General features: G+C 36.5%; 4 protein-coding genes across 9 annotated transcripts in view; all 4 read left to right on the top strand.

Moving 5' to 3' along the window:
- LOC108735721 (cubilin) overlaps nucleotides 1–24,735 on the top strand; it is a 230,979-nt gene that overhangs the window by 152,911 nt on the left and 53,333 nt on the right. For 4 of the 5 annotated variants that reach the window (XM_018467862.2, XM_018467852.2, XM_018467834.2 and 1 more), the window contains one exon: nucleotides 10,276–10,305. The exons of the other annotated variant lie outside the window; for it this stretch is intronic. In XM_018467862.2, the coding sequence (XP_018323364.1) occupies nucleotides 10,276–10,305 (30 nt within the window). The remainder of the gene's footprint in view (nucleotides 1–10,275; nucleotides 10,306–24,735) is intronic. 5 annotated transcript variants of the gene reach the window in all.
- On the top strand, nucleotides 12,781–15,133 carry LOC112906699 (repetitive proline-rich cell wall protein-like). Of its 2 annotated transcripts, none has more exons than XM_025981343.1 (3): nucleotides 12,781–12,888; nucleotides 12,951–13,120; nucleotides 14,634–15,133. In XM_025981343.1, the coding sequence occupies exons 1-3, from the start codon at nucleotides 12,846–12,848 to the stop codon at nucleotides 15,054–15,056; spliced, it is 636 nt and encodes a 211-aa protein (XP_025837128.1). In that variant the 5' UTR covers nucleotides 12,781–12,845; the 3' UTR covers nucleotides 15,057–15,133. The 2 variants fall into 2 exon arrangements, with proteins under 2 accessions (XP_025837128.1, XP_025837129.1); XM_025981344.1 differs by having other exon boundaries at nucleotides 12,951–13,131; nucleotides 14,645–15,133.
- On the top strand, nucleotides 16,876–17,530 carry LOC108735803. Its single transcript, XM_018467963.2, has 2 exons — nucleotides 16,876–16,987; nucleotides 17,080–17,530. The coding sequence occupies exons 1-2, from the start codon at nucleotides 16,948–16,950 to the stop codon at nucleotides 17,481–17,483; spliced, it is 444 nt and encodes a 147-aa protein (XP_018323465.1). The 5' UTR covers nucleotides 16,876–16,947; the 3' UTR covers nucleotides 17,484–17,530.
- Nucleotides 19,541–21,394, top strand: LOC108735765 (protein PELPK1-like). Its single transcript, XM_018467908.2, has 2 exons — nucleotides 19,541–19,809; nucleotides 19,871–21,394. Exons 1-2 carry the CDS (start codon nucleotides 19,719–19,721, stop codon nucleotides 21,310–21,312), a joined length of 1,533 nt encoding a protein of 510 aa, XP_018323410.1. The 5' UTR covers nucleotides 19,541–19,718; the 3' UTR covers nucleotides 21,313–21,394.

Here is a 24,735-nt window from a genome sequence, read left to right as displayed (position 1 = left end):
GCACAATCGGCCTCCGCGTTCGGCAGCGTTCGACATCTGTCTCTCTCCTACTTGAGTGAGCGATGCGTCCGCGTGGACAGCTGCTATACAATAATACATTTCCATTTACCTCCTTCTCTATATCCATACAAAATATCTATCAAACAAATAAAATTAAAATTTTCTTTTGAAAAATGAAACCATTCCATCAGTATTTTCTTATGACGTTGTCACGTTCAACTATCGTCAGTAAACCGACTTTACAGACAACCGATTTTTTTTTTATTCTCTACGGTTTTGTCGAAATTTCTCCAGGATGGAGAAGGTTAGAAATGAGGACGTATTCGAAAGAGTAGGAGAACATATGGCGTTATAGAAGTCAATGAGAAATAAGCGAAATCAGTTAGTAGGGCACCTTCTAAGGAATGATGGGCTAGTTAGAGATGTATTGGAAGCAGTAATAGGAATTAAGGGGGGTAGAGGTAGATCTAGATTACATTACTGTTCACAGATATTTAAGAATGGGGGATGTTCTAGTTTTAGGGAAATGCGAAGATTAGTTCAGGATAGGAAAGATTGGTGGTGCGTATACAACCAGTCTTAGGACTTACTACCTTATAATGATGATGATGAAAATTCCATTGTTCATTTCAGCAGGGGAATCACCTGAGTAATATTTAGTTTTGTTTTGATACTTTTTCTTTTATTGCTTAAACAACTTCCCTGTAGTTTGTATTATATTGGATAAAAGTCCCCCTTTCAGTAAACTGACTCCCAATTCTCTAGGTAGACCTCGGAGCGTGACGTTGAGAGTCACTGCATGCTAAAATGACGTTGAATATGGTCATGTAAAGTTGATTGCCCCAATGATAACAGATATGTGACAATGAAACTAACTCCCCCTATAATAGTTCTCTCATTTAGAAAATTCCTGATTCCTGAACAAAAGGAATTCTTTACTATTTAATTTGAAAACAATATGACCCTATCTTTGTGTAGGATTGCATTACATTTTCGTTTGATAATTCGCTTGAAGAAACATAATTAAGAACAGTTTCAAATTTTCTGTTACCGCAAATTGCCTTATTTTGTGTTTTTTTTTCCGCAACGCCTGCAAAAATGGCAGTCGTTTGGGCTAACGCCTTTGTTAAATAAATGGTAATGAGGTTGTAAAATTCACTGTAATATATTATCCAAATTTCCTAAATCGTTTTGAGGGAAACTCGTTAGGCCAGATCATATTTCCCTTAAAATGCTAAAACGTTCGGGCCGTTTTACTTAAGGAGGCGAGTTAAATGGAAAGAAATGCCCCTTATTGTAGCGGTAATTCAGCGTTGGTAGGTAATTCGTGTGATTTATATCAATTTCAAGGATAATTAAGAGTAATACTGTGTAGAGCAAACGGTTTTGCAGATAACTGCGCCTGCTTTAGACTCTATTTAGTCCGGATATAATGGCTCCAGGAGAAATTGAGGCCGATGCGTGATGCGAAAGACGACGAATACGATGGAATGAGAGAAACATAATTTAACCAAATACAAATGAAAAATATACCCGAAAAAACTGGATGCTCTGGGAAGGAAAACATCAACAGAATCAGATAACACGCAACGTTAGTTAATGGCTGGACTAGTCAATGTTTAAATACGCTGGAAAAAAAAATCAGTTGTCTGTAAAGTCGATTTACTGACGATAGTTGAACGTGACAACGTCATAAGAAAATACTGATGGAATGGTTTCATTTTTCAAAAGAAAATTTTAATTTTATTTGTTTGATAGATATTTTGTATGGATATAGAGAAGGAGGTAAATGGAAATGTATTATTGTATAGCAGCTGTCCACGCGGACGCATCGCTCACTCGAGTAGGAGAGAGACAGATGTCGAACGCTGCCGAACGCGGAGGCCGATTGTGCCTCTTTGTCGCTCGTTCCGCGCTCTCGCTTGCACTTCAAGCCTTACATGGAACGCCTCAGAGCGAGGTAACGCCGCATGAGTCATGTTTTTTCGTGCGTGCAGCCGCCGGCTCCATCGAATTATAAGACGTTGTCACGTCAAAATCTAAAATGTTGGATCAAAATCGAAAAAGTCCGATTATAGCAACAAAAGTTCAAGGCACATTACAGAATTATACATATTAATTATTTATCGGCACAATTCCACAGTCATATCCCACGCCTTTTCCTACTATACTCTGGAACTTCTATTATCCAGGAAGATCTAGGAAGATCATAGTGTTAATTGGCTGGTAGTTTGTTAAAAGTAGAAAAATAAGGTCTCATAAAGTTGACTAGCATGATATTAAGTTGTAAAAATCATATCAGTCGTATGACGACCTCCTGAGTTGATGCACATTTTGCTCTATTTATGACGTTTCAAATTGCTGCTCACAAAGCATCTGGCTTCAAAGTAGGATTTATTCTTCAATGTTGGCTTTCCAAACATCACCGTTTTTCAAAACGCCTGGAGCCGTTAGATTTGACGATCTAGCTAACCTGTTTTAATTGCCCAAACGAGAGATTGTGCTTCAAAATATCAATGGTTGCCTAGCTGTTCGAGCAGTTACTCAGTCCTGCTGGAACCTGAGGAACCAGAATCCCTGTATGTTTTGAAAGCCAACATTGCAGAAGAAATCACCAATGTGCATCAACTCTATCGTTTGACCAATATCATTTTTTCAATTTACAACTTCAAATAAACCTTCCTTGAAAACAGACCCAATTTTTATCATTTTGAACAAAATCGCACATTATGACATTAAATTTACTTCGCCTTTTGCATTCTGGTCCAATTTGGTGGATAGGAATTGGCGAGTAATATGAGATAAAAAGAGATTTGCGAGATGGAGTAGTTGATGATAATAATATTGATAGACTTGAACTTGAACCAAGGCAGATGCTTCCGGAAGCAGCATCACTAAATATCCGTAACGGCAAAGTGTTGTTTCAAAAAGTTTCAGCTTTCATTTGAAACAGGTAGACGACCTTTTACTGGAACATGTTCATGTAAAACAAGAAGTGTTGTCCAGTTTTAAAAGGAATTGAAAACATTCCCTGAAAGAAAATCGGGCAAAAAGCACTCTTTCATAAGCTACTTTTACAACGCCGTTTCTTCTACAGCACTCACTCTCCATTTGCGAGGTAGTGCCCCCAAGAAGAGTACTCAAATATTTATGGAAGAGGTAGAAAAATAGCTTCACTTTTCTTTCGCATCTCCAAAAGGTTTATGCTAAGAGATTACCAGCGATTTCTTATTCTCCTGAAAGGTATTGTTCCCCATTGTTTCCACATATCTTTGTAAACACACATTTCAAAAAAAAAAAGCAGAAATAATGAAACAGCACGTATCGCATTCGAAAGATACCTACATCCGCACAGTAGATGGTATTATTTTATTTAGTACTGTTATTCGTCTTTAGATTGCGAGAATAAAAAAAATATTCCCTATATCACATCTTTATTTATTCTACTTTCTATATTTTGAATGTGAAGAAAATTTACAATCATTAATGAAATACTGTACATGTATAGGTACATAAATTTAAGCAATTTCTTTCGCTATGCATTTTGCAGTTTGTTTTCTGCTAAAATATATCACTTATCATTATTCCTAAGTCCATGTCATCGTAATGAAGCCGTTTATAGCATCAATTTTGTAGCGAGCACGAGCTTGTTTGTGTGCGATCGGGCACACGTGTGCGTGAACGGCTTATCGATTCCGTATTTGTAAATGTGTGTGTCGTACCTGCGTTCTGGGAAAGCAGTTAAACAGTTCAAAAAAAAATAAACTATCCGGATGTTTCTAGAGGGTTCCAGAAAGTAAACAAAAGAGTATTTAAATTTAAATGAAGAGACGATCGCCGAGAAGAGTAGATATACATTGACCGTTGCAGAAGTGAATCGGAAAATAAATTGACAGTGATAGCAGTGAAACAAATAGCGCAGTGAACAATGATATATTAATAATTAGTGTAAATAAATAGTTTTTGTTATCAGTCTTAGTAGTAAGTAAATTTTGTTAAACCCACGAACATTACAATATAATCAGATCATCGCCTAAATGTCAAGAAATATGTTGTCATTCTTCATGTTTTACTTCTTCCATTTCATTGTCCATTAAATCCATTAAATGTTTACGTTATTAATTGCAACAAAGTGGGGTTGTGCGTATGTAATTAAAGAAATATCTTATTGCTTTTTGCTTATGTTTGTCATTTAAAATTCACTTTTTCATGAGTTTCTTACTTCTTCTTCGAGAAAGAGGAATTTTTTGAAACAAAATTTCTAAAGTGGTTTCATACACCCCGAAACGATCTGTTTTGTATTCCCGAGGCCGTCTTTCTGGAAACTTTTCAAATCCTCTCATGAACTTTTAATGTAGGTAAAATACGAATAATAACCAGTGGCGAAGCAGTTTGATGAGAGACAAAAGAAACTTTATTGTGTTTCTCTTCTACCAGGAATAAGGAACATTTTGTTGTTTTGTATTTCGAATCCGAATAATGTAAAATATGTACCCAGTATATATCAACAACAACAGAATTGAACTAAAATTTGGTATATGGTTCAATATTTTCCATCCAATAGTTTGACCTGAACGTTTATTTATATACGCAATTTATTTAACAGGAATGTAAATTATTTGTTCCATATCTCTGCTTTCCATATGCTAAAAAACAAATACTATTTTATTTCAGCTATTGATTAGTAACATTTACCGTATAGTTTTAGTTGTTTTCCTGTGTTATTCAAGTAAATTATTTTAAATTTCCATGTGAAATACTCACAAAAGTATTGAAATTTATAACAGGCCATTTGCCATTTTATTGCAATTTCAGCAACGCAACTTTAAAATTAAACATACTATACGTGTTTTCAAATAAGTAATTTAACCATATTTATTTAGAACTAAAACAAGGCAATATTTGAAGTGTTCACATTTGGTCAATGTCGTCAGTTATGAACTTTAAACTTGTTGGTTTCCACCAGCACGCCGTATACGGTTTCAACAAAATGCTAAAATGTCAGAATTATCCATTGTGTGTGATAAGAATTAACAAGTTATAATTCGTGGTCTCACAACTAAGTACGGCTACACACGAGCCGGATGTATGCGTTCAGTACCCCTCCGGTCAGTTTACAACCCTGGTCATAGTAGACTGCCAAGACGGCACATGTGTACTCTACAATAAAAAAAAAAAAAACCTTTTGGGTGTTCCAGTCAGTAACGCTGGTGGGCGGGCAGTCCCTCCGGACTACGCCGGAAGGTACGGCGGAAGGCCCTCTTCAGCCTGCTTTCAGGAATCGTTGGAATGGGTGGGTGGTGGTTCGGGTGAGAAAGATGAGACGGACGAAATGAAGACAGGAGAGAATGAAAGATTATCTGTGGAACATTACTGCCTCAGCATTTGCCTAAGTTATCCAAGGAAACCACAGAAAAACTTGGACCAAGGCAGACAGACCCGGAATCGAACCGGCGTCCTCCCGAATGATAAGCAATGGTCTAAACCTGTAGGCCATGCCCCTCGGTACTCTACAATACAATTCCATATCGTAATACATACCTATTGGTATCCAGTGCCGGCATGTACTAGCCTCTGACAACTACCACTAGAACCCAACCTACAGCGTTTTGGGTTTCAGCCTAAAGATGTTCAGTCTGAACCGAATATACTGCTGCTACTTTGGCTTTCGTTTGTTTGGATGACCGTTTACTTTTCTTTTTTTTTTATCGTTTCTTTAAATTATTCTCCTCCTTATCATCAGCATCATAAGGTCGTCAGTCCTAAGACTGGTTGGACAAGCACCTCCACTCTTTCATATCCTGAGCTAATCTTTGCATTTCCCTAAAACTAGAACAACCCGCATCCTTAACTATTTGCGAACAGTAATCTAACATAGGTCTACCTCTACCCCTCCTGACTCCTATTTCTGCTACTATTATGTCTCTTACTAGACCTTCATGCCTGAGAAGGTGTCCTATCAACCTATCTCGCCTATTTCTTGTTGACTTCTAAAGTTCTCTGTTCCCCTATTCCTTCTAATACCTCTTCATTTCTCACCTTCTCTATCCACGATATTCTCATCATTCACCTGTAACACCACATTCTCTAACTTTTTCTTTTCCGCCGCGCCCACTGTCCATGTTTCGCACCCCTACAGGGTCTCCAAACATACACCCTTGACAATCTCTTTCGAATTTCTAAATTAATCATTTGCGAGCATAGAATGCTGCTTTATATCCCTACTACTCCTTCCGTCCTGATTTATCTGACTTCCTAGATACGTAAAATCAGCCTCTTCTTCTAATTTTTCGTCTCCTAATTCTCCACGTACAAACCATTAAATCCTCAAAATTGTGGTAATTGTTCTGATTATTTCATTAAATATTTCATCCTAATTTTTCCTTCACAAATATCATTGCTAAATCGAAATTGGGTTTTGAACAAAGTACGTCCTTGCCCTACTCAGATTTAAGAAATAAACAACCAGCGAGCGTCTTTAACGCATTTGACGCGATCCGTTGTCAAAAAAAAAAAAGTAACAGCTGTCGGGCTTTAATCCTTCAACAGCTTGTCCTGGAACGTTTCGTCGTGTTGACATTTCGAAAGAATGCTGCTCCGAAGCGAAAAAAGGTTAGAAAAGGAATTAGCGCGGAGCAAGAAAAGAAGAGTTTGTCACTCGTTTTCTTTTCTCCCGCGAAACGTTTCCACGCCGCGTCTTCTTATAAAATAAATTAGCCCGTAGGCAGGAGGAGAGTTTCGAAATGTCTCCGGAAGAAATCTAAATTGTAAATTGCTGTCACTAAATGTAAAAAGGGGCGTACACAATTTCTGGCGTTGTTAGTCGTTGTTCTCTTCACTTTTGCAATTATAAAAGCGGGTCGGGACCGTAATAAAACTTAATAGTTTCAGTTTCTTGCGGAATGACCATGTTCGACTACGCCCAGCAGGGCGGGAGGGACCATGAGTTTAACAGGATAAACCTTAACGTCAAATCTTACCACATAGGAGAATGAATACAACAATAAAACCCAAAATTCTGTATAAAAACGTTTAAAAAGTCCAAAACACCGAAGGTGCTAACCTTAATTAGGTATACACGTATATTAAACGGATCTAAACATACTTACAGTCCCTCTCTGAGATACAGTTTTAAACAATTAAAAGAGGTTCTGTTCTAGGAGGTGATGTTTCAAGAAGGTCACAGAACTGAATCTACGTAATTGAAGGGTGGAACATCAATAAGTTCAATAGAAATCAAAGTTCTTTTTGAATGTGACTATGTGGATTAACAGTTCACTGGGGTATTCCCATAGTCAGAACATCTTTAAAGTAATAGATAATATCTGTGTTATGTAAATTATTATTCCATTTAAGTTGGTAGGACACCTTCTCAAGCATGAATATCTAGTTGACTAGCTAGAGACATAGCAGAAATTGGAATTAATATGAGTTAAGGTAGATCTAGAAATAGTTAAGGATGTGGGATGTTCTAGTTTTAGAGATTAGCTTAGGATAAGAATGAGTACAGATTCAAGTCCAAGCAGTCTCAGGACTGACGCCCCTATAATGATGACGACGACCGCCTTAAATTGGAACTCTTCTCGTGGACCCCCATTTGCATGTTGTTCATGGACCCTTTGCAGTTCTGAGGAATCGATCCCTAGGTGTCAATATAGACCACTTTGAGAATAACTAATATAGAAGATTTACATTCTATTCTTGCATATACTCCAAAACTCTCTCCCTCGTAACATATAACCGACTAAATACACATTAAGACTATCTAAATATCCTGGTTTGACTTCTGGTTTGCAAAAACCCCATTTTTAAATGGGAAAAGATTACAAAGTACCTACCTCTCGTAATGATGTATTGTACAGATATTGGGAAGCTCGTATTCCCATCGCAATTTTATAAAGAAAACGTTGGTGGTGTTTCGTTATGTGTTGTAAATAACAGCGACACGAAGATTGAACGGCACCGCTGATGGCACGAATTACGCCTGGAACTTAAGGGTTAAAAAATGACCCTAAATTACTGGCACATATTTCACGGCGCCGCAGAGATCATTACGAGTTAAACTATGCAACCGTAATTCAGTCGGTTCAGTCGGCGGACATTGCGTGTGTCTGTCAAAATGATGGATAGGACTGTGTTGGGACGGTTTCGTGAACCGGCGCCTGACATCGCCGCAGTCGGTCTTATTATCGTGAAACCATGGACTCCTTGACATCATGTAAAATTTCATACAACTGCGTGAATGTGAATGAACGACAACAGGGCACTCTGACATGATACTACATATCATTCTCGCATGTTTTACAAGTTTCTTTCGACACCGAATCAATCATCTATTACAGTACGAGGACATACGACATGCTTCCTACGGAATAGTGTTTCCGTAACCATCAAGTCAATCTTTTGATTCATCTATGAATACCTATACCATTACTGCATTTTGGCGAATCATTTTAATATATTTGGGTAGATTTGTAGAAATATTGATGGTAATAATATACAGGGTTTGTCCGGAAAGTAATAGGACTGGTTTCCTTTCGCCGCGACTGTACTTCGGAGCGTGCGCGCACCGACTGGATTCGGTAGGGGGCATTCCTAGCTAAAGAACGAGCGGCTGATGAGTTGTTTCCGAGCATCTGGAGAGTCAGAACAGGCTTTTTCGCGCAATGAGTTTCTGTGAGTGGTGCAAGTCGAAAATGCAGCGTTCGTTAGAGCAGAGGTACGCGATTAAATTCTGTGTGAAACTCGGTAAATCTGCGACAGAGACGTTTGATATGATCAAACAGGCTTACCCAGATGTTTCTTTAGCAAGAAATGGTGTGTTTCGGTGGCACCAGGCCTTTTCAGAGGGCCGGGAAGAGGTCGCCGATGAAGACCGTGCTGGAAGACCTTCGACAATGTGACTCGTATGCGCAAAGTTTTGAACTCAGATCGTCGGCTAAGTATTCGTCTAATTGCCCAGATATTAAATTTACCAAAATCTGTGGTTCATGACATTGTGACGGAGCATTTGAACATGCGCAAGGTGTGAGCGAAGATGGTCCCAAAAGTGCTCTCTGATGACCAGAAATTCCGGAGAGTGGAAGTGTGTCAAGAAAATTTAAACATGTGTGAAAGCGACAATTTTTGAATAACGTAATCACAGGTGACGAGTCATGGACCTCTGAGTATGATCCCGAGACAAAGAGGCAAACTTCCGAGTGGCACACGCCGGCGTCTTCTCGCCCAGATGTGGCCCCCCCTCCCGGACTTTTTTATGTTTGCTCGCCTGAAAAGGCCGATGAAAGGCAAGCGTTTTGAGACGACAGAGGGGATCCAAGCAGCATGCACCGCGGCTCTTAAGGCTGTTCCAGAGAATGCCTTCCGTGACGCCTTCAATGCTTGGAAATCGCTCTGGCAGCGCTGCATCGACGCAGATGGAGCCTATTTTGAAAGTTTTTAAAGAATTGTAACGATTGGCTCAATAAATTTTTTTAAATCGACTCAGTCCTATTACTTTCCGGACAAACCCTGTAGCTTCTCAGACGTATCTAATAATTAGGTACTTTTATAACTGGCTGTCTTCAAAAGAGAATATCATTTTTACATGGGTATGTGGACGGTTAATTTCTGAGAAATTCTTCTTATACAGAAACATAAACAACCAAATCAAAATCAGATAGAACTAGGATTATTGTTATATTGGTGAATCCCTTGAACTACTTCAGTTCCTAATAAATCAGCCGTTGAAAGGTTTACGTAGGTATCTCATAAAATTGTACATCAAGTTTATGTAGGTTAATAATCCTATGTACATTAGTAGCAAAGAAGTTGTTCAGCTTTACTCGAAAATAGATTTGATCATGTACCAAAAGAAGCTTTTGGAATATATGTAAACTATAAGGATACATCTCTTCTGGTTTGAAAAAGAAAGGCGTGTAGAGCTTCACTCTATCATTAAGAACGAGCGAGGAACATTTCTAATAATTTAACGACCCATTTCCTTTCAGGTTTATGTCCGAGTTCATTCTCTTGAACACGCAATTAACTCTCAACTCTCGACAAATTTTTCGCTGTCTCTTGAAATTTTTGACCACAGGAAGTTGCTTTTCGATATCCGTTCATTTTAAAAAATGTATTATCAGTTACTTGCCTATAAATTTAATTAATACAAAAACTGATAACACGTTCGGTCAATTAAATATTTTTAAGATAAATGTTGACTTTTTCTTATAGTAACAATTCGTGGTGAGTGATTTCAACTTTTTTTTATTTTTTATTTATTTTTTATTTCAGGTACGTGTCGTTGCAGTACTTGGCATGTCGGTGAGTAATTTTGAAATACTAGTTCAATTGAAGAAGTCTCAATCTGGAGATGTACCTTCAGACATGGTAAAATCGCCCTGTTAATGCTCATAAGAAATCTTGTGAAATATTAATCGTGTGCCACGAATATGTACTCAAAATGTTATTTAATGAAATATTACACACAAAGGTGAGTCCGTGTTACCGCTTGAAAGAAGAAGGGGAATAGAATACGATTGAAATATGAATCCGAGAGGTTTTTGTTTAAACATTTATATAAATTTATACAAAGTTTCGTATAGATATGTCCAAATCTCTGTAGTTTGTGTAGATGCAAAATCTAGTTTGATACCATTCGGTTTTATCGTTTCATTATTAAAATTTTTCATATTTGAAATTCGTGTTCTGGATTTTTAATTAAAATACATACTCGAGAAATATTTTTATGGCGGGTCATATTTACCGGTGATGGTGAAAATGAATTTAATAGGTCAGACACCATTGTTCGCTTTCGTTTTATTAAACCATTTTAAATTCATAAAAGAGTAAGGCGCATATTAATTCGCCCCGGCGTTGATATTCTATGACTCTAGCTCAAACTATTCGTGATACCATCTAGCAGTGAGATGTTTTAAAAAAAATAAAATAAATATAATGTTCGAAACAGTCAATATATAGTATAATATTGGTAAAATGTGTTGTAACGGATGATCAAAAATTGGACGCCATCTTGAAATTAATGACGCCGGGATGCTGAACCCCGCTAGTTGTTCTACTAATGTCAAACTTTAAGTTTCCTGATCATTCTAATGATCTTGCAACTGTATTTTAAATATAAATGTTTTGTTATTATCAAAGCCTCATCGAAATTTCTCTTTTATTTTTCTATGGGGTATCAACCTTCTTTTAAGTTGTACATGTCAGTGATTCAGTCTCAGTATAGCTTAGAGAATATGCGGTATTTTTTATTTGCTGTGTGGAAAAATTATGTGCCTTTGTGGATTCTCTCGTTGTTCCTGNAGACGAAGAATTAGAAGAAGTGGCTGATTTTAGGTATCCAGGAAGTCAGATAAGTCAGGACGGAAGGAGTAGCAGGGATATAAAGCAAACGATAGCTCAGGGCCGAGTCGTCTTCAATTAAAAGAGGTTACTTCTATGTTCGCGAACGGTTAATTCAGAAATTCGCGGAGGAAAAGAAAAGGTTAGAAGCGTTCGAAATGTGGTGATACCGTGGATAGAGAAGGTTAGAAATGAAGAGGCATTAGAAAAAATAGGAGAACAGAGGACACTGCGGAAGTCAGTAAGAAATAGGCGAGATAAGTTGGTAGGACACTACGAAACTACGAAAATGCCAGAGAACATTCAACGTAATGGCATTAAGTCCGTCATAGGGAACATGTAGATAACGTAATTTATTTGTCGAGTAACCATATAATCTCATTACATTTTGCACGCATTCAATTTATCAATTTTTCGATATTACGAAACAAAAAATTCTATTCCGACAGAACAATCACGAGGCTTTAATAAATAATGAAAAATAGCATCAAGAAAAGTACTTTTGCACAAAAAATAATACACAACCAACCACACGAAACACATTGGCAAAAATTGGTTTGGTCAAGCCGTTAAAAATTAGACGCTAAATATTATTAATTCAACGAAAAAGCCAAATTTTAAACTTTTCTAAAACCATCAAAAGTCACACGTTGCAACTGATTTAAATATTTAGCGTCTGTTTTGTTTCACTGCTCTCAACTCAACTTTTAGCAGTTTCGTTCAATCAGAATATTGCAGAAGCTTAGGGTTCAATTATTTATTATTTTTATCTGAATAACTAACTTTTTTGACATTGTTACTGGCTGTACTTAGACACAACAGACTCTACTTTTCAATTTTTTGCGTACTGGACTGAAAGAAATAATATAGAAGATAACGCAACGTTTAAGTCAAAAACACTTTTATTAATTGTTACCACAATTATTATGTCACTATACCCAGCACCTGAAAATTCAACAAACAATATCTACTAAATTACTTCTTCTTATAGTGGGATTTAGATTACTTTTCGATGGTTTAAAGAGGAAGGATCATCGCAATCTTTTAAGAAAATCCATCATCTCTTAGCTTAATTATTAAATCATTAATTTTTCGTTTACTTTTCGAAACCTTATTTTCTTTTACTTCTAATAGCTTTGCAGGAAATATAAGAACATTTTACTTTATCCATTACTATCTTTTCAATTTCAAAATGCGAATTTTTTCGTTACAATACAGCGTCGCAATAATTCTTTTATTAGATACGAATCTATCAGTGGCTTCTTGCATTCTTTAACGCTCTGATAATAGATGTACTTTGAATATCCTCAATAAACGGCGATTACTGAAGAATTAATTTTATGGTTACAAAAGCGTTATCATACGTTTGAAGTGTAATTCTGAATTATATCTAGTATAATACGTAATCCCCAATAATTGATAGCGACCACATAATGAGTATATAAGGCAAAAACGGTTTGGAAGAAACATTGTCTACTCAAGTACGAAAAAGCAAAAACAAAATGACTCCAATCGTGATCGCTTTCGCCCTCTGTCTCCTTGGTGGTAAGTAAAGTATTTTTAAACTATTATAATATAAATATACATTTTTTCTCGTCATTTCTCAGCCAGCCAAGCTGCAGTTGTTCGACCATCGGTCCTACCAGCTGAACAACCCATTCTCCGTCCAGTGGTCTTACCCGCCCCAGTCGAAGAGGAATCTGTTGTCCGCCCAGGAGTCTTACCCGCCCCAATTGAAGAGGAATCCATTGTCCGTCCCGGAGTATTACCCGCCCCAATTGAAGAGGAATCNAAAAACTGATAACACGTTCGGTCAATTAAATATTTTTAAGATAAATGTTGACTTTTTCTTATAGTAACAATTCGTGGTGAGTGATTTCAACTTTTTTTTATTTTTTATTTATTTTTTATTTCAGGTACGTGTCGTTGCAGTACTTGGCATGTCGGTGAGTAATTTTGAAATACTAGTTCAATTGAAGAAGTCTCAATCTGGAGATGTACCTTCAGACATGGTAAAATCGCCCTGTTAATGCTCATAAGAAATCTTGTGAAATATTAATCGTGTGCCACGAATATGTACTCAAAATGTTATTTAATGAAATATTACACACAAAGGTGAGTCCGTGTTACCGCTTGAAAGAAGAAGGGGAATAGAATACGATTGAAATATGAATCCGAGAGGTTTTTGTTTAAACATTTATATAAATTTATACAAAGTTTCGTATAGATATGTCCAAATCTCTGTAGTTTGTGTAGATGCAAAATCTAGTTTGATACCATTCGGTTTTATCGTTTCATTATTAAAATTTTTCATATTTGAAATTCGTGTTCTGGATTTTTAATTAAAATACATACTCGAGAAATATTTTTATGGCGGGTCATATTTACCGGTGATGGTGAAAATGAATTTAATAGGTCAGACACCATTGTTCGCTTTCGTTTTATTAAACCATTTTAAATTCATAAAAGAGTAAGGCGCATATTAATTCGCCCCGGCGTTGATATTCTATGACTCTAGCTCAAACTATTCGTGATACCATCTAGCAGTGAGATGTTTTAAAAAAAATAAAATAAATATAATGTTCGAAACAGTCAATATATAGTATAATATTGGTAAAATGTGTTGTAACGGATGATCAAAAATTGGACGCCATCTTGAAATTAATGACGCCGGGATGCTGAACCCCGCTAGTTGTTCTACTAATGTCAAACTTTAAGTTTCCTGATCATTCTAATGATCTTGCAACTGTATTTTAAATATAAATGTTTTGTTATTATCAAAGCCTCATCGAAATTTCTCTTTTATTTTTCTATGGGGTATCAACCTTCTTTTAAGTTGTACATGTCAGTGATTCAGTCTCAGTATAGCTTAGAGAATATGCGGTATTTTTTATTTGCTGTGTGGAAAAATTATGTGCCTTTGTGGATTCTCTCGTTGTTCCTGTCGTAAAACCCAGCGTAATTGTTCTTCTCTTTTATTAAAATCATGGTAATAATAGCGTCAAAAGGCATAAAAGAATGACACGAGCCGGTCTCGAAAATGCAAATTCTTCTCTGCTTTTATTCGAGACAGATGGCTAACAAGGAATACGTTTATTGCGGCAGACAAAAATTAATTGCTGAACTTGGCCGACTAGTTTTACTCCCTTGCACTTAGCGCGGAGTTAATTAATTATTTTATAGTGGGTTCTTGCTGTCGGCTCGCAAGCGTCGCGACGGCGGTGTCCAATTAAAATAATTGAAATAAACAGGGAGATTTCTGAACTTTGCCTGACATTAAAAATAAAAANATTGAAGATGGATCAATTGTCCGTCCCGGAGTATTACCCGCACCAATTGAAGATGGATCAATTGTCCGTCCCGGAGTATTACCCGCACCAATTGAAGATGGATCAATTGTCCGTCCCGGAGTATTACCCGCACCAATTGAAGAAGATTCCATTGTCCGCCCTGGAGTTTTACCTGCACCAATTGAATCCGAAGACGTACCAGAAGAGGGTGCAGTGATCCCAGTCGATCTTCCAGAAGTTGTCAGTGTGCCAGAACCATCAAGCGACGATCAAGCTGTTGAATTGAAATTGAACATCCGCGTCCCAATTGGTGCTAGTGCTCTTTCTGGAATTTCCGGGATTTCTGGGATTTCCGGCGTATCCGGTGAAACCAGACCAGCAGAGCCCTCCCTTCCTGGTCACATTGAGGACTGGATCCGTTAAATAACCTACGCATCTATGAATCATTAATATGCGCTGTATAAACTAAAAATTAGAGTTGAATAAACAACCGAATCCTATTAACTCTTTTATTTTAATGTTTTATAATGAAGATGCAATTCTTATGGTGTTGATAATGATGAAGTTTTGAACAATTTGAAACTTATTACTTACATCTCTTAAACATAAGTCTTGAATTGTTGCATACATTAAACATGTTTTGACTATGTCTTCCCTGAGGCATATTAATAATCGTAGATAAGTGAACCAAACGTCAATAGAAATCTGTACAGGCGGTTCAAATCCTTTGTTTTTGAACTCTTAAATGAACTAAGGAATTAAATCATATTCCATAATATGATTATATCTCGAAACAGGGAGAAAAATGAATTAAACCATTACTGGAGAACATGAAATTTGTTACAGAAAGGTCTAAAAGATCATGTATCGAGTGGGATAAATAGAATATGATTAGTTTCTGTACTCACAAAAAGTTCATTTGAAGGTATTAAATTCGTAACATAAAAATTTAATAGATGATGAGTTGATACACATTTGTGCTCGCAAAATATCTGACACCAAATTGGTGTTTTCTTCTTTCAATACCTGAAAGGCTTGTGTGTCGTGATGGTAAAATCGAAACCGAAAGGATCTGGCGATCTGGCCGACCAGTTCAAATCCCCAAAACGAGATATCTCCAAGGTAGCCCAGTTGCTCCTTCCTGTTGTAACCTCATGAATCCACACACATGCATTCAATTAAATTAATAACACTTACAAGTAATCGTATAAACTTATTTATTTAATAACTAAACGATCTGAAACCCCCAATTACAAAAAAAAAACAAAAATAAATTCGAATTATAAAAGAGGTAAATGGATAGGTACAATATAAAAAGAAATAACTTATATGAGGCAATGCATCACTTATATCAACTGAAATATCATCATCAGTGTTAAGACTGGTTGGACACGCACCTCCACTCTTTCTTATCCTGAGCTAATCTTCGCATTTCCCTAAAACTAGACTTTAAAAAAAAAAAAAACTTTTGTGTGTTTCATTGCCGGAAGGTAGGGCGCAAGGCCCTCTTCAACCTGCTTTCAGTAATCGTAGGAATGGGTGGGTGGTGGTTCGGGTGAGAAAGATGAGACGGACGAAATAAAGACGGAAGAGAATGAAAGATTATCTGTGGATTGTTACTGCCTCAGCATTTGCCTAAGTGATCCAAGGAAACCACAGAAAAACTTGGACCAAGGCAGACGGACCCGGAATCGAACCGGCGTCCTCCCGAATGCTAAGCAATGGTCTAAACCTCTAGGCCATGCCGCTCGGTAATAAAACTAGAAGAACCCACATCCCTAACTACTTGTGCACAGTAATTTAATCTAGGTAAGAACTGGAATATGTAAGACATTAAAGAAGTATGAAGTACGCAAGGAATTGGTTGATTTATAACAATATCCACGTTGCAACAAATTAAAAATCTCAGAGTTAACCTGAATTTCTAATGAATACTAGAAAATAATGCGGTAAAAGTCTGGAAAGATTTACGCCTTATGTTATTAATGAAAACTGTATAATCTGGGTCAAAAAAATAGAAAAGGAAGGTCAAATAATTCTGTGGAAAAATGATAATAGATACGACCTAAGTATGTGCAGTATGAATAATAAATTTTAAGACCTGCAATGAAACTAATTATTATCGATACCGTGCTGTTTTCTTTCAAATAAAAAAGCAGCAAATAGTGGTTATAAAGCAGGCTTATGATAACATATGCTGGCCTGATAAAGAATTGTAATGACAATGATGACGCTTTATTCGGAAATATATTTAAACCACTTTCGAAACGGTAAAAGTTATTAGTTCTTCTCAAGCATCAACTAAAGTAACACCATGCATTCCGCAATTGTAGCACTTTTCTGCTTCTTCGCAGGTAAATAATCCACTTATATATTTTAGCTACTAAACATAATTGACTTCATTAATACCAGAGTTAATCGTTATTTAATAACACGCGATTTTCAGCAACCCAAGCCGCTAGTTTCAGTGCTGCAACCCTTCCTGCAGCCGTAGGATCGGGAGTCAGTGCTGCAACCCTTCCAGCCGTTGTTGGGTCAGGAGTTAGTGCTGCAACCCTTCCAGCTGAGGTTGAATCAGGAGTTGGTGCTGCAACCCTTCCAGCTGAGGTTGGATCAGGAGTTAGTGCTTCAACCCTTCCAGCTTTCGTAGAATCAGGAGTTGGCGCTGCAACCCTTCCTGTTGTGATTGGTTCTAATGATGCATCTGTTTCTGATGTCGAGGCCACCGCAGATGGTGATGCAGTCGAACTCAAACTCACAATTCGCGTCCCAATTGGTGCATCGGGTGTTTCCGGAGAACCCAGCGTCGCTTCCGTGCGTCCTTCCTTACCAGTAACTTGGTTCCGCTAAAATAAATAAAATAACGACCAGTCAATTTGCTTGTATCTGACTAAAATGTGTAAATCAAAATATTAAATAAAAGTATTCTTTGATAGATTTTTAACAAATTTTATTTATTTACGTTAAGGTAAAATTTATATTGCAAATAAATAGAAAACATTAAGTTAACTACATACTTTCTTTGATATATTTTCTCATGGACTTATTTTTCCTTAATTTTTATAGGAATTACCGTTTAGTTAAAAAACACAAGTTATGGAACTGTTATCCACTATTTATGGGTTTTAACCGCATCAAACATTTGCAAAACAGATGTCCCTCTATTCCCAAAGAGTCCTCTAGATATCCCCTGAAACCGCCAATGAAACATTGAAGTTTTTTAAATCTTTATAGCCATTGTAGATCAGAAGCATATTGTTATTCCTTAATTAGCGTAAGTACAAAAAACACAATAGCAAACTCTACACGTTTTAAAAAAGGTTAAGGATGTTGTCATCCTCATCGTCATCATAGGGTCTCAGGCCCGAACACCGATTGGGCACGCACTTCCACTTCTTATCTTGGGCCAATCATCGCATTTCTAGAAAACTCGAGCAACCTTTGTGAACAATAACCTGGTCTAGATCTACCTCTATCCCCCTTAACTTCCATTTATGTTTTTAGTATGATTCTTACTAGCCCTTCATGCTTGAGAAGGTGTCCTACCAATCTGTACCCACGCCATTTTAACATCTTCCTATATCATCACATCTTTAATCTTTTCTTTATATTATATTTTTCGAAGATTCAATATCTTTCTTCGCTTTCATGAAACTAGTGACAAAATAATTTATGGATAGCGAATGGGAAGTCGCTTTTAACAAATAGAACGTGATCGATTGATTTGAAAATTCGAAGAAGATTATTAAAAGTGCGTTTTGTAAGACAGCTCTGTACGGATGCGAGAAGTGGGCGCGACGGAAAAGAAAAAGTTAAGAGAGCTTGATAAGTGGTATTACAGATGGATAATGAGAATGTCGAGGATAGAACAGGTTAGAAATGAGTAGAAGAACAAACAAAAGGTTGCAGGGAAGTTAATAAGGTAAACGAAAGATAAGGTAGTAGGACATCTTCTGAGACATTAGAAGCAGAAATAGGAGTACAGAGGAAGACCTATGTAGTTTAGATTGCTACTTGCAAATAGTTAAGAATGCAGTTAGGATACTTTAGTTTTCTGTGGAACGTACAAAAACGCTAGAAGCAAAAGTTCTATGCACTGCTTTTTTTATAAACTACAAACGTTTAGAGTCGACAATACCTATGTACACTTAAAATTTAGGTCAACTTTGACCCTTCACATCTCGGTCATGTTTTGTAGAAAAATGTTTTCTCTCTTTTATATGCATAGCCGTTTGTTTCCAAACATTTCTAGCTTGTAAAAAAGAACCCAACTTTGCATGACGCTCTTTTATTTCGCTGTAGGTATTCGCTCAACTTTTGGTTGACATTCCTAAAACGTAAGGCTATTCAACGAAAGTAATAGTTTATTTACAATAAGTTGAAGATTTGTTTCGTGTTTCTTTATGATAATTATGTATATGAAATCACCTAATACACAAAACATTGTGTAAAAAATATAAAATAATTAATAAATCTCCCTGATATACGTTGAATTTGCATCTTATCAATTAAACTTTGAATACTTTTAGGATTAAACTAAAACATTTCTAAAGTGTCATAAATAATCAACTTTATATTACCTATTGTAAATGTAATCCTATTTTAAGTACCTCCAAGACTAAAACTAATTGATCAAATTCTAAGAGAGTATAAACATTTATAGTGCCATAAAGCATTTTTATAATAATTATTATTCAAGTAATAATTAATCTTTAGATATTATTTAGTGATTGTCACTTTATTGGCTGTAAAAAACTTATGGCTTTACGACGGCTTTAGTAGACCTAAATCTATCAATAGATTACATTTTTTTGTTTTATTTTTAAAGACTGGCTTTTTATCGGAATCAGGGTTAACTCTTAATAACGTTTAAAACGATTATTAACAGAAGAATCTTATCATTTTCGAAGGAATGGTAGGAACAAGCATATCCGCCAATAAATGAAAAGAAATATCACGCCAGTGTAATCTGTTTTTATAAATACATACACGCATGCTTCTCCATTTGACCAATGAACAAACAATCTGCCAATCGCTATCTATAGATAGTAAAAGTTTACTGCGCGGTATATAACATTGAATATAATGCCATGTAAACATTGCTTTTTCTATAAAGGCAGAAGCAAAATGTGGCACAAGACCTTTTTATTACTTTCCGTCCTGTTGAGCTTTATCAGTAAGTATGCAAATTGGTTTTCAATAATTGTTCTTGCACTTGCTTAAATTTCGTGTTCTAGATGCCGAACAACAGGACTCGTTTGTTCAAAATGATAAACGATTCCAACTGGCCGTGTCAGGAGATGCACTAGTTCCTGCAGCGCCAGAAGATTCCGACGATGATTTTCAAGCTTCACATGCCGTACATTTGAAAACATCTAATGGTGTTAAAATTAAGTTGCTCCTAGCGTTACCACCTGATCTACAGCCAGCGACCGACGATAACGAAGAAAATTCTGAACAAGCACCGACAGTTCCACTGCTACCTGCTGATCCTTCAACGCCTATTGAAAGCGATCTTACCCCTGAAACCCCTGAAGTTGATCCGTCAGAGCCTGAAATTCCAGTTGAACTGCCTGTAGAGGAAGAATTGCCAATTGAACAACCACCATCAATACCAAACGTGCCGTCTGTTCCGTCTGGAGATGGACCATCGTCGCCATCAATCCCAGATGTGCCGTATGTCCCGTCTGGAGGTGGATCATCCTCCGTCTTCCCAATTGTATTCAGAACAATAAATGGAGTTCATGTAAGGCTTCATGTTAATGTTCCTCCAGAATTTCAACATATTATCGAAGCCCATGAATCGATTACCGTACCAGAAAGTGCTTTACCGCAGAGGCCTGTTTATTTACCTGTACCACAACCAGAACCTATAGAAGATGAATTACAAACGCCTACAGTTCCCGAACCAGAAAAGCCAGAAGAGCCTATTGTCTCTAACCCAGATCAATCAGAAGATGAACCACAGAGACCTATAATTCCTAAGCCACAACCAATTCCAATTCCAGAAGAACCCACAAATTCTAACCCTGATCTATCAGAAGATGAACCACAACGACCTATAATTCCTAGACCAGAACCAATTCCAGTAGAACCTATATCTGTTCCTGAAGAAAAACCCATCGGACTTAAACCACTTGTTCTTGAAACAGAAAATGGAATAAAAGTAAAGCTGTTTATTGACGTTCCGCCCCATCTAGCTTCATTAATTGATATAAATCAGTCAATCGAAGGCCCATCAGTAGGTGCCGGCCCAGTTGTACCCAATATCCCTGGAAACGAAAATCCATCTGCACCAGACGCTGAAACACCAGCTAATCCAGAACCTGAGGTTCCAGCAACACCAGAACTTGAAGTTCCTGATACCCCTGAGCTTGAAGTCCCTACTACCCCAGAACTTGAAGTTCCTGCCACCCCAGAAGTTGAAGTTCCTGCCACTCCCGAACTTGAAGGTCCAGAATCTGATATCCCATCCGATTCCCAACAACCTTCACTTCCCGAAACACCTGAAACGGGAGGAGTCATAAAAGTACCGGATCCTTCCGACTTAGTTCCGGAAGATCAGCACATAAAATTATCTACTGATAGCGGGGTCGAGCTGCACGTCAAGATTAGTTCACCAATCCAAGTTCGTCATCTGGTCCAGCAAAAAAGCGCAGTAGTTTACGTCAACAATTAATAATGACAATAATAAGTAAAAAATGCGATTGTATGGACTTGCAGAAATAAAATCCTTACTACTTTTTTAAAGTTGTAATAAACGTTTTCATTCTTAAGCATCCTCCAAGGTCAACCCTGATTTAGTCTATCCCATTAACACAATAAATTCGTTTTCAGTTTCTAATGCATTTAAAAAACAAAACGGTGAAAGTGCGAAATGTTTTTCGACAAAGCACTTGTGTCTATTCAAAGACGGAACAGAATTGGCAATTCCTTACGAAAACTTAATCCCCGATTAATCCCCGGAAAGCTTAAGCAGAGTGCAAAATCAAAGTAGAAGTGTTTCGAAGAAAATCTCTGGATTAGTGTAGTCGCCGTGTATTACTTATCCCTCTTAGAAGGGATATTGCTCCCTCTGAGATCGATGTACTTCTCAAAGCCTTAAGTAACATGACGTCTTATTAGTCTTGCCACCTATCGTATCGTTGTGCTTCTTGGTATAAAATAGTTGCATAAGTTAAAAGGGGTGCCTAGATTGTTAATTTTAAACCACGAAATAGTCCAAGTTTTGCAAACCCCTGGAGCATATTTGTTGCGTTCGTAAACCAAAATTAATTACAGGATCAACAAACACCATCAAAACCCCTTAACAAAAACTGAGTATGTCATAATCTCATAGAAAACAATTGATGTACTTGACGTTCTTACACTTTCCATGCTAATTTACTCAATGAGAAAAACGATATAGTTAAAATGATGTAGTCAAAAACATAAGCAAAGTATTTTTAATTAGCATAGCTATCTACATATATGCAATAAAGCTGTTTGGACTTTATTCTTTTACGGAATGTCTATCTCTGCGAGGCAAATTTAATATTGAAATTCCATTTAAGAAGCAATAAACTTTTTAAAAAAGAATATTTCTAATTCTACATAAGATACAATAAAACAATAAAATGAAACAACCCATATCAAATAATCTGCTTGTAAATTTATTTATTTATTACGTAATCAACGTTTAAAACCCTTACTTAAAGTGTGATAAAAAAACAAATTAATAAATAGTTACCACAACAGGAAAGTAGATTAAACAAATTACGTTTTATTACAGAAGGTACAAAGGGTAACAACAAATTAACTGAACTATACTTAGCGTTAAATCAATGGCTAAACTTAAATTGGAATGCACAAAATGTTGGTACTTTATAAGAAAGGTAAAATGTTTTCTTTGAATTTATTGATCGACAAATGATGATGATACCGTGGATAGACGATGGATTAGTTGGAGACATATTAAAAGTAGAAATAGGAGCTAAAGAGCTAAGAGGAGTAGAGGTAGAAGATGCGAAGATGCTCAGGATAGGAAAGAGTAGAGGTTCAACCAGTCTTAGAACTGACGACCTTATAATGATAACAGAAAATAAATCGACTAAAAAGATAATAAGAGAAGAATCGATGGAAGCAGAACATTAAGCATGAAATATTATAGAAAAAATTATTTTCTTATGAGATAGCCTAACAACTTTTGCAAAATCGTAAGAACTGTAGTTTGTAAGTCACACTTGTACTTAGCACATTTTTTTTTTATCCTGACTGACCTTCAATCTAGGATGTCTTCTCGCAGTTGTCTCTTGAACAAAGGGCTCTATCCCATAAGATTTAAGTGTGAGATTTAAATTGAAAACTTTGAGGTGGCATTTGAAGCATGTACATATTGATGCTATGTAATATGGTCTAATTGTCTGATGGCAGCACCAAAAAGATTAAGTTGGAATTTTGATTTGATTCCCATAATAAATAATTTGTTTCATCCATTATTTATCAGGTCATAAACAATGTTTTAGCCGATTGCTGTTAAAGATTAATGCGCTTAGACTTTGATAACGACGATCAGAGTTAAAGCTCGAACGAGTACGTACTCTTACATTGTAGTTTATCGCTTCTTTATTGTGATTGAATTCTTGATCCTTAAGATAAGTGAATTTCCATTTCACCATTTACATGAAACAACATGAGAACGGCCGTTTGAGTTCTCATTATGACTAAAATTAAAGCGACCGAGTTGCGTGACTCATGGGGGTGGTTTTAATGTATAAAATCGGTCGTAATTTAAAAGAAAATTCGCTGCAAATTCGAAGACGTTTTTAGACGAAATTACAAAAAACTGTAACTGACATTTTGATAATTAGCAATATTGTATTCCAACATGTCTGATATTGATTTGAAGTCAAAATATGTGAGGAATATTATTTGGATTTATGGACTGGTAGAAATAAACTGTTATTAGTGAGGAGTAAGCGCAATACCAAGACCAGTAAAATGTCTTGCTGTTGTTCATTTAGACTTGGTCTTTGTCGTGGCAGCGTAGCTTAATGGTCTTGCTCATTATCTTGCTAAATGTGCAAGACCAAGACATCCAAATGTTTTGTCGACAGCTATAACTCACATCTTCAATGGATGCTGCATTGTTTTTTTGACGTACCTAGCTCAATGGTCCCGATCATAGTCTTGCCAAATGGGTAAGACGAAGAGATTATCAAAACAAAACTGCAAGATCAAGACGTCGAAAGGTTTTGTCAACAGCTGCGGCTCACATCCTCGATGGATGCAGCATTGTTTTGACATACGTAGGTCAATGATCTCAATCATAGTCTTGCCAAATGTGCAAGACCAAGAAATTATCAAAACAAAACTGCAACACCAAGACGTTCAAAAGTTTTGTGGACAGTTGCTGCTCACATTTTCAATTGATACTGCATTGTTTTAACCTGCCCACTAGGTATTTTTGTTGCTTATGATGCCAAAAAGTTAACTGACATCTAGGCAAACACTTCTATTAGTCTTTTTTCCTGAGCCCATTAGAATTATTCTCCTATATTTTGTACAAACATTCATGTTACTTATATCTCTTGCTACTACAACACATTTTTATTACAGTGTAGCATTTTCCATCAGATTTTCCCGGTTTTTCCGCTGGTGTTTATTACAATAGGTAAGCACCAAGGGTTTTGGAAAATAATGTCGGTTAGTTTTAGTATCTATCTAATAAATATATATCGTAGAATATTGGAAGAGACCAATCGATTTTGTTGTACCACGTTATATACACGTATTGAGAGACCGACGTAGGTCACTACTAAATCCTCGCAAGACAGTATCGACAACCCCATCCATAAATCAGCTATTATTGGATTTTCGGGTCATTTTTAATTTATGATGCCTGTGACGATACACTACAGGACGACTGAGGATTACGAAAAAAAGACGTTCATGAAAAATGACCTATTATTATTTAGCAATACAATATTTACGTTACAATTTTGTTGCTATTTAATTAGAACTATCGTAGGTATGTGTAGTTAGTTACCCCCTTATACTTTAATATTTGTACCCTCACGTGTAAGTGGCTCTTGTTAGTTATGACACAATTTATAGCACTTCT

This window comes from Agrilus planipennis, unplaced genomic scaffold (genome assembly GCF_000699045.2).
Source record: "Agrilus planipennis isolate EAB-ADULT unplaced genomic scaffold, Apla_2.0 scaffold5, whole genome shotgun sequence".
NCBI classification, from domain to species: Eukaryota; Metazoa; Arthropoda; class Insecta; order Coleoptera; family Buprestidae; genus Agrilus; species Agrilus planipennis.
The sequence above is the reverse complement of the archived record's forward strand: the minus strand, read 5'-3'. Positions and strand labels throughout refer to the sequence as shown.